Source organism: Lissotriton helveticus, chromosome 10, assembly GCF_964261635.1.
Source record: "Lissotriton helveticus chromosome 10, aLisHel1.1, whole genome shotgun sequence".
NCBI lineage: Eukaryota > Metazoa > Chordata > Amphibia > Caudata > Salamandridae > Lissotriton > Lissotriton helveticus.
Genome location: NC_136071.1, coordinates 490,472,949 through 490,486,349, shown reverse-complemented (window position 1 = coordinate 490,486,349; position 13,401 = coordinate 490,472,949). Strand labels below are relative to the sequence as shown.

The 13,401-nt window shown below is 41.5% G+C and overlaps 1 protein-coding gene across 1 annotated transcript in view; it reads right to left on the bottom strand.

Annotated features, from left to right (window-relative positions):
* Nucleotides 1-352: 352 nt before the first annotated feature.
* EME2 (essential meiotic structure-specific endonuclease subunit 2) overlaps nt 353-13,401 on the bottom strand; it is a 175,961-nt gene continuing 162,912 nt past the window's right edge. Inside the window, exons 7-8 of the mRNA XM_078662984.1 lie at nt 3,810-4,002; nt 353-1,395 (exon numbers count right to left, since the gene is read on the bottom strand). Of these exons, the coding sequence (XP_078519110.1) occupies nt 655-1,395; nt 3,810-4,002 (934 nt within the window). The 3' untranslated portion in view covers nt 353-654. The remainder of the gene's footprint in view (nt 1,396-3,809; nt 4,003-13,401) is intronic.

Below are 13,401 nucleotides of genomic sequence, written 5' to 3'. Positions count from 1 at the left end.
TTCAAATCTGAGTGAGGCCACCAGCTAAGTAGTCTTATCCTAGGTTACTAATGTTTCCCCGATATATGGTGATACTATTGGCATGAACAAGAAAAACAGTGCCCAAGGCTGTTGTAAGGCCACATGGAGGGAACATGTAAACATTAGTCAAAATTGGCAGAGGTGTTGATACTTAAGAGATAAAACTAGTCATCCTAGATGGAAGAGCTAATGTCCCAAACTACTCTTTAGAAAATACTCTAGAAATGTTCCAAATAATTTATGGATGTCTATGTTCTAGATATAAGGAAATTCACAACAAATTACAAAGAGTTGTATATCACTGAATCAGACACTGATAAGAGCAGCTTCATATGGCTGGCCACTATTTCGGGGAATTTAATTTCAAATGTGAATAGTCTTGATGTTTACTCATAAATACATACAGACATGCAAACATTAATTATGATAAATGTATGTGGCTAAATTTATTGACATACATGAACACATCTTACTGATGGAGGAGAGCATGATTCTCAAGTAAGGTATACTACTGTTTGATTTGGTCAAAAAGCATTTCAGATTTAAAAATAAATATGGCTGCTTGTAAACTGAAAATGACAAAGAACTTTATGAGCATTCTACAATGATGTGCTCTTCTCCAGGTGCAAAGCCCTAAGAACCAAGGTCCAGCACAAGGTCAGGATTGGTAGCAAACATGAAAATATAAATACGACGTGACAAGTCTGGTCCAAGACGGCGTGCTCGACCAATGTCTTCGGGAGTAGAAAGAGGGTCAAGTCCTTTACAATCTGCAGACGTAAGTGACTCTGTTGTGGGATTTTTGGTGCTCAGGTCATCCTTCCCCAGGTGTTCTGGGCATAGACTATTCTCCCTCATCAGGTTGTTTGTGTCTTGTTTCTTGAGCTGCTCCATGCTTTTTGCACTTTGACCCTCATCCTTCTTCACAGTCACAGTGTCCGAGTTTTGACTTCCTTGCTTCTGTGGGGTGTCTGTGCCTTGACTCTCCTGCTTGTCAGGGCTGCCTAAGGCTTCAATGTCCCCCATCCCCAAGCTGACAGGGGCTTGGCTCTCCTGGCCCACTCTGTGTGCAGCTTGGCTTTCCTCCTTCCCTAGGCTGTCAGAGAACTGACTCATTTCTTTCTCCAACCTGTTTGGTTCTGGAGTCTCCTCATTCTTTTGGCTACTTTCCTCCCATAGACTGTGTGCACCTGGGCCCGCCAGCTTCACCAGGCTGTCATAGTCTTCCATCGCCTTGTTGCCTGCACTTTGGCTCTCCTTTACTTGGCTATTCAAGTCTTGATTGCACTCTTGGCGAGAGTATTTTTCCTTCTTGACTGTAAGACCAGCTAACAGGTTAAGCTTTTCTTTCTCTGTACTGCAACCTTCATAACCCTGAAAGAAAACACAACATCGGTATCAATCACATTTTTGTGGTAATGATAAGATTAGGGAATTGGAAGCTCAAAAATGATTTGTTTGTGGAACACTGGTATTGATAGCCTAACAATTACATGGGCTGGTACAAAAACGGAGTGGTCACTGGGAGCATGTAAATATAAAGCAAGACTACTTCCAGTTTCTGAAAAATCCAGGGGCAAACCTGGTCATAAAGCCTACCCGCAGATTAGACTGTGTTTAACTAGCCTTTGTCTGTACACAAAACATGATAGTTTGAGGGGGCTAAGAATATCTGTCACCTTGCTTGTATTATAATTGCACTGCAAAAATCTATTTTTCTTTATCTTGGCATTGTTGCATAATAAGTGTGGCCTGGTGCCAGATCTTTGAGAGGGTACTGACTTGTGAAATGCTTTATGGCTGATCTTCTAGTGTCAGAAGTGGCTTTGCTTCCTCGAGAATACCACAGGGACACACAAACTGACATCACAAAGGCCCCTTTTCCTTTGTAGGGGTATACAAACGTGTCCTGGGACCCTCCCTTTCCCACTTCAACCTCTAAAAAACAAATAACAAGCACCAACAACAGCCTGTCTCGGGTCCACTTATGATGACAAGGGTCTCTCTCCTGAACATGATCACAGCTCTTCTATTGGCGACAACTACTCCCTTGCATGAAATTTCTTCCAGGAAAACAGAGTCCTTCTGCGGGCCCACACTGACACTTGACAACTCCTTCTCTGCAGGGTGTAACTGCATCCAGGGGCATGATCACCCAACTTCTGCAGACTTCAATTTACCCAAAATAGTATCAGCTCTATCCAGCACCTTCCTTCAAGCAGTGGGTAAAAAAGCTGGCTAACTGGGACTTGGACTCGTCCTCAAGGCATCAGCTGCCTTTTTCATCCAATAGAACATGTACGAATCAGCCCAAAGTTTATCACCACCAATCATTCGGCCGATCAAGTTATTTCTTTTAAGTCGTTATAGCTTCTATAGTGGGCAATAATGTGGATTTCCATTTTTACTTTTGTATTAAGACTCATTCTTAAAGTGTAAGGTTTCATGTTTTGCTGGGACTTTCCCATCTATATTCCAGTCTTTGTCCTAAGGGCCAAAGGGAAGGATACTTTAAGAGTAGGGCACAAAACTGCTGTACACTGTCCCTCGACCACCACCAGTCTAGATTGCATGGTGGCAACCAAATATCACAGAGCAGGCTGCAGACTTGTAAAGGGATATATTTCAATAAACAACACATGCCATTACTATTTACCATAAAACACTTCAAAGGGTTCTCTCATTCAGGTCCCTAGCACTCGTTTTTTGACTACTAAAGTAAAAAAAAAGATTCTCAAACCAACATGTGATTAACTGTCTGAGCCCAACAACCTTTTCCGAGGCACAGGTCTGTCATGAATCCTCCATTTTGTCATATTTCCCAGTCCACCCCGATTGGGCCTTTACAATGCTCAATCTCTCTCAGGGATCTTATTGGCTCCAAGTCTTCCTAGAGGTGTATGCATATTTGATATAGGTAATCCATTGTTGAAAAAGGGTGACTTACAATTTGCGCATATATTACTGTTTTTTTCTTTAGCCCTTTGCTTATCCCTCATAACTCTCTGGTTTCTTAGTCTTTTCACACTGTATCAGGGTTCTCTAAAGTACATGACTTCTCCCAATAAAAAGAATGTTGTTTGGCCTTTGTTAATGACACTCCTTTATGGTAACCTTTGAAGGTTAGACACTCCTTCCCTTCTGTACAATATCCCTATCATACCCCTTCATATAACAATGGCTACTCTATCACACACTCCTTTGTCTTCATGCATTTTCAAATTACCTGCTTGCCTGATTTGTCCTTACCCAGATGTCCCACTTTGGGACTCATTACCCAGTTCTTCAGTAAATTTAGAGCCAGTAGCCAATGCCCACTGACTGATCAGGCCCTGTACCCATGGGCCAGCATTTCTCAATTAACACATGAGTTCAGACTCTTACTTGTCGAAACAGATTGCATCTCTGCCTCAGCCTGGTCCAGGTGCCTCTATGAGTCTACTAGAGAGTCTTCAAAGTGCTGGCTCCTATCCACTGCTCATAGTACAAGGAAACACATTTGCCAGTAATTCCTAGGTAATTCCTGTATCTTTCTAAAAGGTGCCTCCATAGTGACTAGCTACACAAATAAACTACAGGTACAAACATTCTGTGTGTTTATAAGATGCACATTCAGCTAGGACATGCCTTGCTGCAAGACTGGTACAGGCAAGAGGATTACCTCAGGTGTAGTGGTAACATAAAGCCACTTATTTGGATAGCAGTAAGGGCACACTTACTGGGGAGTAAGAATACATGAGACATGCAATTCACGAACCTCCGACTTAGTGTCCAGCTGCAAAGCTCACCTGAAGCAGGAGATTTGGTGAGGGATATGCTCCTGTCACAGCTGCTGCCATTGAAGGGCTGACTCGATTAAACTGCTGGATCTGCCTCTTCCAGGCATGCTGAAGCCCCTTCCCATCTTTCTCAACTCGCACACCACTGGTCCAACGGCCTTCTGTCGTGCAAAAGGAGAAGGCCTGGTTTTCAAAGCGCTTCCTAGTAGGAGCAACAAAGAGATATCGTCTATCAGGTCACTGCTTTCTTTGTTACATCAAAGTGTGGTCTTGTTGTTCATGCAATGGCCTTCACAAGGACTCTGGGTTGCTATAGAATCGCACAAAACAAATGTGCTTGTGTGACACTGACAGATGGGAAATAAAGATAATACATCACCACAGCAAACACAGCCAAATCGTCAATTCTAAGCAACATTGTTTTTCCTTCATCACATTGCACCATTTGCCACATAACTGCTATTATGAAAAGATCCACTGTGTTGAATCCTCACTATCACCTCCAAACACTACTGACCACCTGCAACAGACTGACACTTGTAGTGTAGCTCCTATTTTCCCAATAGGCTCTGCGCATTGGAATAGTACCTACAGCAGTAAAGGCCTAGGCCAGACGTTAACTAGGTCTACTACTGTCGATACTAGACTTAATTTTTGGGTTTGCCAGCTAAGCTCAGAGTTCGTTAGAAACTTTCTCGAATGTTCAAGGAAGGATTAACTTCCCTGATTAGACAAGAAGGGATTTAGTTTCTGACAACCATAGAACATGACAACTTTGCTCTCCCCTAATCAAGAGTCAATCTCAAGAGTCGTGTGAGCACAAGGCAATTATTTTACTCAGTCAGTACGTGCATTCTTAGTCTCATCAGAATGTAGAGAAAAGGAAGAGACGGGCGTGTTCAATAAAAAGGTGTTATTTATCGATCAGTCTCTTTTCTCATACATGAGAAATGGATCGATATTATTGCAATACTTATAGTTAAGTAAAGTGCATACATTAAAAGCAATAGTATAAAATAATACTGTAAAAACATTGATATGGTTTCTGAGCCATATGATGTTTTAAAATGATTAAAATATATTTCCATACACATATACATTTGACTAACGTACTCAACTGGTGTTTCTAAATACGCCTACCCCGTGTACCTGACCTAAGTCTAATGCGTGGGCGGGAATAGAAAGTTACAGTTTAAGTTAAGTTTGTTTTTGCCAAGTGAATAACTAAAGAATTCTCTAGGAGGGGTTATTCAGTTCTGTACCTGGAAGTTAGGATGAATGAGGAATGGTATCTCTTTCTCTGCTCTCGATATTCCAGGCTGCCTGCGAGGGCTGCCCAGAAACGCCGGTGCTGGGTCTCTCGGCTTGAGATAGCAGCGCGTCTCTCAGCGCGTCAGGAAGGCGGGGCTGCTGCCAGCGGGGTCTGCTTCTGCTCTCGGCTTCGGCAAGGGTGGCTGCTCCGTCTTGTCACCACGCGTGTGTTTGCATAGGGCAAGGTCGGCAATATTTATACCTTAAAGGTGCCGAGATTGACGTAAGGATGGACATAGGTACGTCAATAAAGATGTCATACGACTTGCTCGTTAGCACATTTTTTTGCAAAAGTTCTCTGTGAAAACAAAACAATGGCCGCACGGATTATCCAGGTTGTCATAGGTTTGATTTGTTATGAGAACGTCGTATGCCTTATCAGGGGCTGGAGGAATGTCGCTTGTCTAATTAGATCTCAAGCGTTATGACCTAATCAGATAACACGTTCCTGTGCCGTAGTGTGACTGCGTCAGATAACGGTATCTGCATCATGGGGGCTGTTCTTGCCTCATGGGCTGACTGTTAGTTAACTTGATAGTTAGTTTAACCAGAATAGGGTCAGGAATAGGGGGATCGATTTAGAACCTATAGAAATACACGACACCCACTCCACGCTAACTATGGTCATATCTACTAATCTATGCATAGTATAACATAGTACAACATACTATAGAGTATAGTGTATACCTTACCACCCCAAAATACATAAATGCATTTCGAAATTTTCAAATATACTGAAAAATTGCAGTCATATATATTGTATGCACTTAAGCTATGAATTAAATGCAAAAGTAAACACGCATTGTTATGCATTATTGCTTTTTGGTATATGAGAAATACACATGAAATGGCTCTTAATATGGCTATACAGAAAGGAAGTTCGAGACCATTTCATCACATAATAAAATATTTGTGAACATACCAGCGGGCAGCTAAAGTCTAAAAAGTATCTAAAAAATAGAAATCTTAGTTCTCTAGGAATAGTTTCTTACTTTAAGCAGAAGATCAGTGTCCCGGAACAAAAATATATATAGAAAAATATTTTAGGGGCTTGCTGAAAAAATCGCTGTCCGTGAACTGGATTGTAATTGTTCATGTGACTTTATTTTTAAAGTTGAAGGCCGAATTCAGGGAACGCCGTGTGCGAGATTACTCAAAAGTCTCTATTTCTGTTCTGGCGAGAACATCATATCATTCAGGCTTTCGAAAAAACTGTCAACAGCTTCATGGGAAAGTTCCACTAAGTCGGAAATAGGGGTAACCATGCATTCGTGCGCATGATTGTCTCCATTGACATTCTGATTTGCATTGCTGACAGAAGGTCGTACCTGTTCGATGCTGCTTTCATCTTGAACTTCACTACCTTTCAATCGTAGTGGTGAAGATTCCAGGAATGCCGTCATCAGGATTGGCAGCCTTTGAGGGCAGCACAAAGCGTGAACCTTGGTAGGAACCAACAGTGTATCTGCATCCACCGGCGCATCCGATTGTAGCGTCAGACAGGTGTCTAACACGCATTCCTCCGCATAGCAGACACCTTAGTACAGGTAAAACACACCTTTGCCACATTGGTCGAAATGATAGAAACCAAGTCATGTTTAGGTCTCTAAGCCGGGAGAGTCCCAGGATTTTTGATATCCGGTCCCGGTATCCAATGGCTAGGATCGTATCTTCCATTGTCGCGAGAGTTTGATCTGTGACATGGGTTGCCATAACGAAAAATAAGGACTAGGAATAGGATTCCTGCAATTAGTCCAAGGATCAGGGGAAGTCCGCCAAAAATCGAATGGACGAAATCTGGAAAAATACCCAGTATGGCTTTGAATGGTGTTAATGCCATCGAAAATACTGTCTTAAATACCTTTGAGACCCCAGTGGTATCAGAAATATTTAAGATTTCGCTCAGGATTTCCGCGAAATGTACGGGGGAATTAGTTGATAATAATGTATGTATCTCTGCAGTCGTCCTTGCGACTTGTAGATCATACGTTTCTTTTGATGACGTGAGCCTTGTAGGCGTCTGTAGAAGCACTGTTTTCATTCTGCTTAAAGTGTCTATTCGAATAGAAGTAATTTTCAAACTGGGCCATGCCCTTGCCTCCCTGTCTGGAAAGGAGCTGGGGAACAAAGAACGTCCACAGCACTTGACCTTCGCCGTCGTAGTGACGAGATAAGGAGTCCCGGGCATAAGACTACAACATCTGCGGTCTACAATAAGAATGTAACTCCCATTATAGAGTCTTTGAAAGAATGGTTCTATTTCAGTTGCAGGTGCGCCTTGCTGGTGACATGAAAGGTTGTATGAATTCCCTTCACAGGCTCCGTGCAAACTAATACCGTTACACAGAAGCGTGCCGCTTAGTGACATAGCACAATTGTTGCCACTAAGAAACACTTTCTGTCCTTTATTACTGACACATGCATGTGAATAGGGCAGGTTCCAAGTTGTTTTAAGGTACCCCTTTCCCAATTTCTCGTACATGCCAGCCTGTATATATTTTTGGCAGTATTGAAACCTGAAGGTTGAGATTGGAATATTTATTATTCCGTGGATTATCCATTCACTGACAGGTCGTTCTGACATTGTCATTGGTAATCTTTCTAGTTTTTCAATGCTCAAGATTGTATAATCAGCACCCTTTTGCGCCATATCGATTTGTCTATCAGTAAGGTTAAAGATTTGGAATAGTGACGTTGTGTTGATTAAACGCCAAGGCACATAGCCTGAACGCAGATTTTGTAACGTCCAGCCAAGCTGTACAATGGAACGCAATTGTGACTGACCATGTTGTAATAACAGTAAGTCTTGCGATAATATGTCGATTGCTGAAGACACAATGCTGTCCAATGAAAATATTCTGGAGGACAGAGTCATTAACCCATTGTCCACTACAGAAAGTGATTTTTCCAAATTAATACGATCAATTTCACGTATTCTCTCTGCTGTTTCAATTTGAGTAACCTTCCAGGCCTCATTGTATGCTGCATATACAGAGGCTGCTATGAAACGCTTTTGACGCTGTTTGCGTGGTCCCAGTATGAAATCACGCAAGTCAGCACCATCAGTAAGTAAAGTTAGGTGTTGCTTAATTTCAGGCAGTGTGGAAGTCTGTAGCCATTGAAGGCATAATTTGCCCACACTGTAGGTTGTTATTATCCCTGGGTGATGTCTTTGGGGATATCTAGGGTCTGGCCTGGTCATTTTGAAACCCTGTGTTTTATTCAGGAATCTATCTTGACAGTGATTTGTATCTGTGGGCCATATCAACCATTGTTCCCAATCAGGATGTGTTCTGTTTTGGTTAAGTATATGGTTTATGTCTATTTCTTCATCTGTATCAGAGTTATTGCTAAACATTGTTGGCTTTGGAATAGACAGGTTATTTAAATCTTTGATTTTGGCTAAGCCAAGACAGGTGGTTTGTTGAACAGTGTCATTTAAAAATATCATTTGTTCTGGGATCATGCAGGCTCTAAACAAAGCTTCTAAACCCTGTACTTGCCATTCTTTTGTACCCCAAACACTTTTCAAATCAACATTTTTGTCCCAATAATCAAATCCAAAAGTATTCATTTTTTCGAAGAATGAATCTAAATATATCAATTTTGTGTTGGTTATCATGGTTTTCATCCCTGTCTTGTTTGACAATTTGTAATAAAATGTTTCAGCATTACTTGTGTTAAAACCTTGAAAGTATGAATATTTGTCATAAACGGTTCTTGAACTCCCTTTTGGAGGTGTTGCACAATGTTCCCATTGATTATAATTTAAAACATTTCTAGGTTGTGCAGATTTATGTAAAAAATGGTTACCATAATGGTTATAGCAATACATACTATCATAATTTGTAGAACCTTGCAAATAATCATGTTTTGTAAATTTAGCAGACATTACTAAGTCAGACATCATGTTGTTAATACTTTCAAAGTCCCAATCATCAGCAAATGAGTTTGGTTTTGCAAAGTCACTCAAGGAGATCTTGATTTGGTGTGGATATTTCAGGATCTCTACCGGACCATAAATTTCATAGTCAGTGTTGTCCCAGGCTACCCCACCAGGTATCGGATTGGCTGTGAAGTTGGCTGAAGAAAGTTCTGGAGAAAGTTCTCTTTTCTCGACGTGTGAAGATGTGTGTGGTTTGAGGACCAAGTTGATGTTCTGACTTGCTGTGTCCATTTTAGCATATTTTCCCTCAATGAAGCGTCCCAAAGTAAATACCATGATGAGCCAAAGTATGAGGATAAATGCACCAAAACCCACCCAAAATTCAATCCATGGAGAAACCAGATATGTTTCTTTCAGTTGTTTCAAAAGTTCCTTAGCTTTGTCTTTAAAGGATTTTGATGATGGCTGTGTCTTTGATTCACTGAAACCTTCAGAGGAATCATCGAAGTTGATGAAGTAACCAGATGCAGTTCTGTCAATTGTTCCAATTGGTTCTGGATTTTTGTTTCTTGCATTGTCACTTGGTACTTCAGTATAGATTGGTGTGTCTCTGCTAAATGTCTTTATTTGGGTTTTCAGAGGTCTGAGTTCTATTGCATTGTTGCATAGTCCTTGTTGTTCTTCTGTAGGCGTTTCGAATGTGATGAGCCTCTTTGATAGGACCTCTGTACTGGTAGCAAACCTTGGTGTTCTGCTACTTATTGGGAGTCCACTTGGCCTACCGTTTGTTATCGGCCACATGTTGTGGTTTTACCAGGTCGATGGATACAACTCGGTTCTCCTTTTTTCCAGCAAGTGGCGGTAGTACAACTGATCTTGTCCCGTTGACAGACAAGACAGGAACTGCTTTTCTGTAAGAAGGCCCAAATTCCTTCTTTACCGCGATCTTCTCCCTGACTAGATCCCCGACTTTTGGAATCCAGACAGGTCTTGCTGGGACAGGTGGTGATTCTTCAGTGGTTGTTGGCTGTTGTTTCAACTGTATGTTGCTCAGGTCTTTTCTTGTTTTGTTTAAGTCCTGCAAAATAGCCAAACGGTCTTTGACATCAAAGGTTTTTTCTATTACCACTGAAGTCTGACTATCAAGGTCAGAGATCAACATCCTAGTTCCGAATAATAATTCGTACGGACTGAATCCCTTCAGAGAATTTCTTGGCAAGTTATTTAGACTACGTTGGACACTTATTAGATGTTTGACCCACCCAGCTCCCGAACCTAATATCCTTTCTATTATAGATTGCTTTCTGCCTTGGTTTTTTCTTTACACCATCCCATACCCTCAGGAAGGAAGTGAGAAGATTCCCGCTGGGCTGTGCTCATTTGGCCATGTTTCCCCCCCAGGCTGGATTGCCTGAGTGAAAGAAATGGTCGAACGTAGTATGCTCTTAGCGTATATGCCATTTAGGCTCGCAAATCTTTGTATAACAGTCCGGACGTCAGCCGAGTGCTGAGGATCTACATTATAAGTGGAAACTAGCCTGTATATGTTAATCGCAAGCCATTCTTTTTAGTGGTGATGTTATCTGCAGTCAGATTCCACCGTATTTTATTTTTTCTCTCCCCACTGCGATTTCTGTTGCAGTTTGGGCAGTTTTTTACAAACATGGTATGATGTAGGCTCATGCCTGGCCACCAGTACCGTGATTGTAAATCTTCCAGAGAATCTTTTAGTTTGAGGTGTCCAAGACCCTCGCCCATATGTGCGTCTGCGATTAACAATTGTCTCCTGTCCATGTTTGGAATCACTCTATCCCCCACTCCAGGGATTCGAGCAAAAAGGGACGGAGTTTGCATCGATTATGTATGTATAATTGAGTGGATAGTTGATCGGTAACGCTGAGCAGTCGCCTTTTGATGACGTTTTCACCGCCAGCAATGTTTCACCGTCAATGTATTTTAATGTACGCTTTTTTCGATCTACGGGAGCCGGTTTAGTGGCTGCCGCTGCGGCTGCTTCAGCCAATGAATTCCCTACAACGTGAACGCCATCACGTTGATGACTCAGTGAGTGAGTCACGTGAGTCTTTGGTAGTTCTTTTTTCAAAAGAGCTACTTGTTCCCAGAGCAGTTTCTGCTTTATTGGTGCATCTGTGTCATCTTTGTAACCGTTCTGAATCCATGTCGGCAAATCGCTGTTATATGATTTGACGCAGTAATATGAATCTGACACTATAAGTGTCGGGAATTCGCGATCCGCATTATCTAGCGCCATTTTCAATGCGATTATTTCAGTTTGTTGTTCTGAATTAGTTTCTACTGAGTGTGATTTTGTTAATAGAGGTTTTAATATACCTCCGCGCCACACTTCTTTTGTAATCTCACATGTGGGGTTGTATGCTTATTCTCCCCAAACGGACGGTTGAGCATGTCCGTCTGTGTAGATTACACAGGCGTAATGTCGTAGAGGCAGAATGTCGATTGGCAGAGGATACGTCTTTTCATATTTTAGATTTTTTAATTCTTCTAGTTCTGGATCAAAGTAGTAGTCTACTTTGTCCGTTGTGATTGAATTCACCCATTGTATCCATTCCGGATTCAATGTTGTTGTTGGTAAATTACACGGTGTTGTTAGTGCCTCAAAGGCTGATTCTGCTGTTCTGACTGTGATATGTCTACCGTCAGCTATGTCTTTTTCTCTAGCTATTGCGGTTTGAACTGCACGAATAATTTTTTCTGTATTACTGAATTTCTGTTCAGCTTCTGTGTACATGTGTGATTTGAATGCAATTGGTACCTTATCTCCCTCATTAGAGGTTAGGTATGTGAATCCGCATCTCCCTGGGATGACTCGGATCACAAGGTTGCGTGTATTATCACGTGTTTCTAATTTTGTTTTAATTAGCATGTCTGTTTGTAAGGATCTCAAAATTTCTGTGTGTGTTTGAGTCCAACTGGATCTTTTAAAGTCTGGCTTAATTAGATCATAAAGGGGTTTGACCCTTTCTGCGTAATTTGCAATGTATGTTCTTCCGAAATTTAGGAAGCCTAGAATTGACTGTAGGTTTTTTAGTGTTTTAGGAGCTTGGATTACGGCACATTTCTCTAGGAAATTGTCTGCCAGGCTTTTGCCTTCACTTGATAACTCATATCCTAAGAATAGGACTGTCAGATGGGCAATTCTGGATTTTTTGAAGTTGAATTTGTAACCCTCTGCAGCGAACCCAAGTATGATGGAGTTCACCCTTTTCAAGTGAGTCTCCAAGTCATCATCCGTTAAGTAAATGTCATCAACATAAGATAATGCTTCATCATCATATAGTTGTAGTAATTCTGTTACTCTTGCTGAGAATACCCCCGGGCTGTTCTTGTACCCCTGGGCTAACCGACAGAATTGTTTTTGAGTGCCATTTACTGAGAATGCAGTTAAATATCTGCTATCTGGTGCTATATTTTGACAAAAGAATCCATTGGAGATGTCCAAGGTTGTTTTGTATTTTTTGCGCACTATGTTATTCATTAGTGCAGCACTGTGCGAGTTTTGCACTGCAAAAGTTTTGCAACATGTGTTAAGGTGTCGGTAATCCAAAACTAGACGATATGAATTGTCTGGTTTGGAGACCGGAAACAAAGGATTGTTCATTTGTGAGGTGCAAGTTTTAATCACCCCCTGGTATTCTAGCTGATCTAGTATTTCATTTACTTGTTTTTTAGCTTCTTGTTTAATTGGGTACTGCCTTTGTGCAGTTGGTTGTGATTTTAACTGGATTTTGTGAGGAGGAGAATCCTCATCCCATCCTACATGATTTTTATATAAAGCAGGTGCTAAGGCCACTGCCCACTTTCTAGCAAGTGTATATTTTTTATGAATCGGGATATGATTCGAGAAGGCAGGCATAATTACTTCTTCGCCATGAGGGCACTCCCTGACAAACTCTGGTGGCCAGTCTTTCTCAGCTAGAAGGATGTCATAGCCCTTGGAGAGGTTATCCCAAAATAGTCCCCTTATTTTCCTAGTCTTATCTCCCTCTATACGTAATGTTATCTCGTATATCTTGTGGGGCTTGCTAACTCTGGTGTCTGCAGTTTCCACTTGAAGGTATTCATTCGTGTCCACTGTCTCCAGATGATTCATAAGGACTTTGCGAGCTATGCTCACCTCTGCTGCGCTGTCTAGCATTGTCTGAGCCCACTCTCCGTTTTTCAGTTGTGTCCTCAGTATTCTCGGCATTGTTAACTACCTTGATACTGGCTACCTTCTTTTTTGGAAATTGTAATTTCTTTTTCAGTTGAGCAGGTTCCTTGTCTTTGGACTTGGCGTGCTCTTCTGATCGTCCTCTTCTTTCCGATTTCTGCGCGGAATTCTGAAAAGATTGAGAGGGACGGGTATCAATGTCTTGATATCTA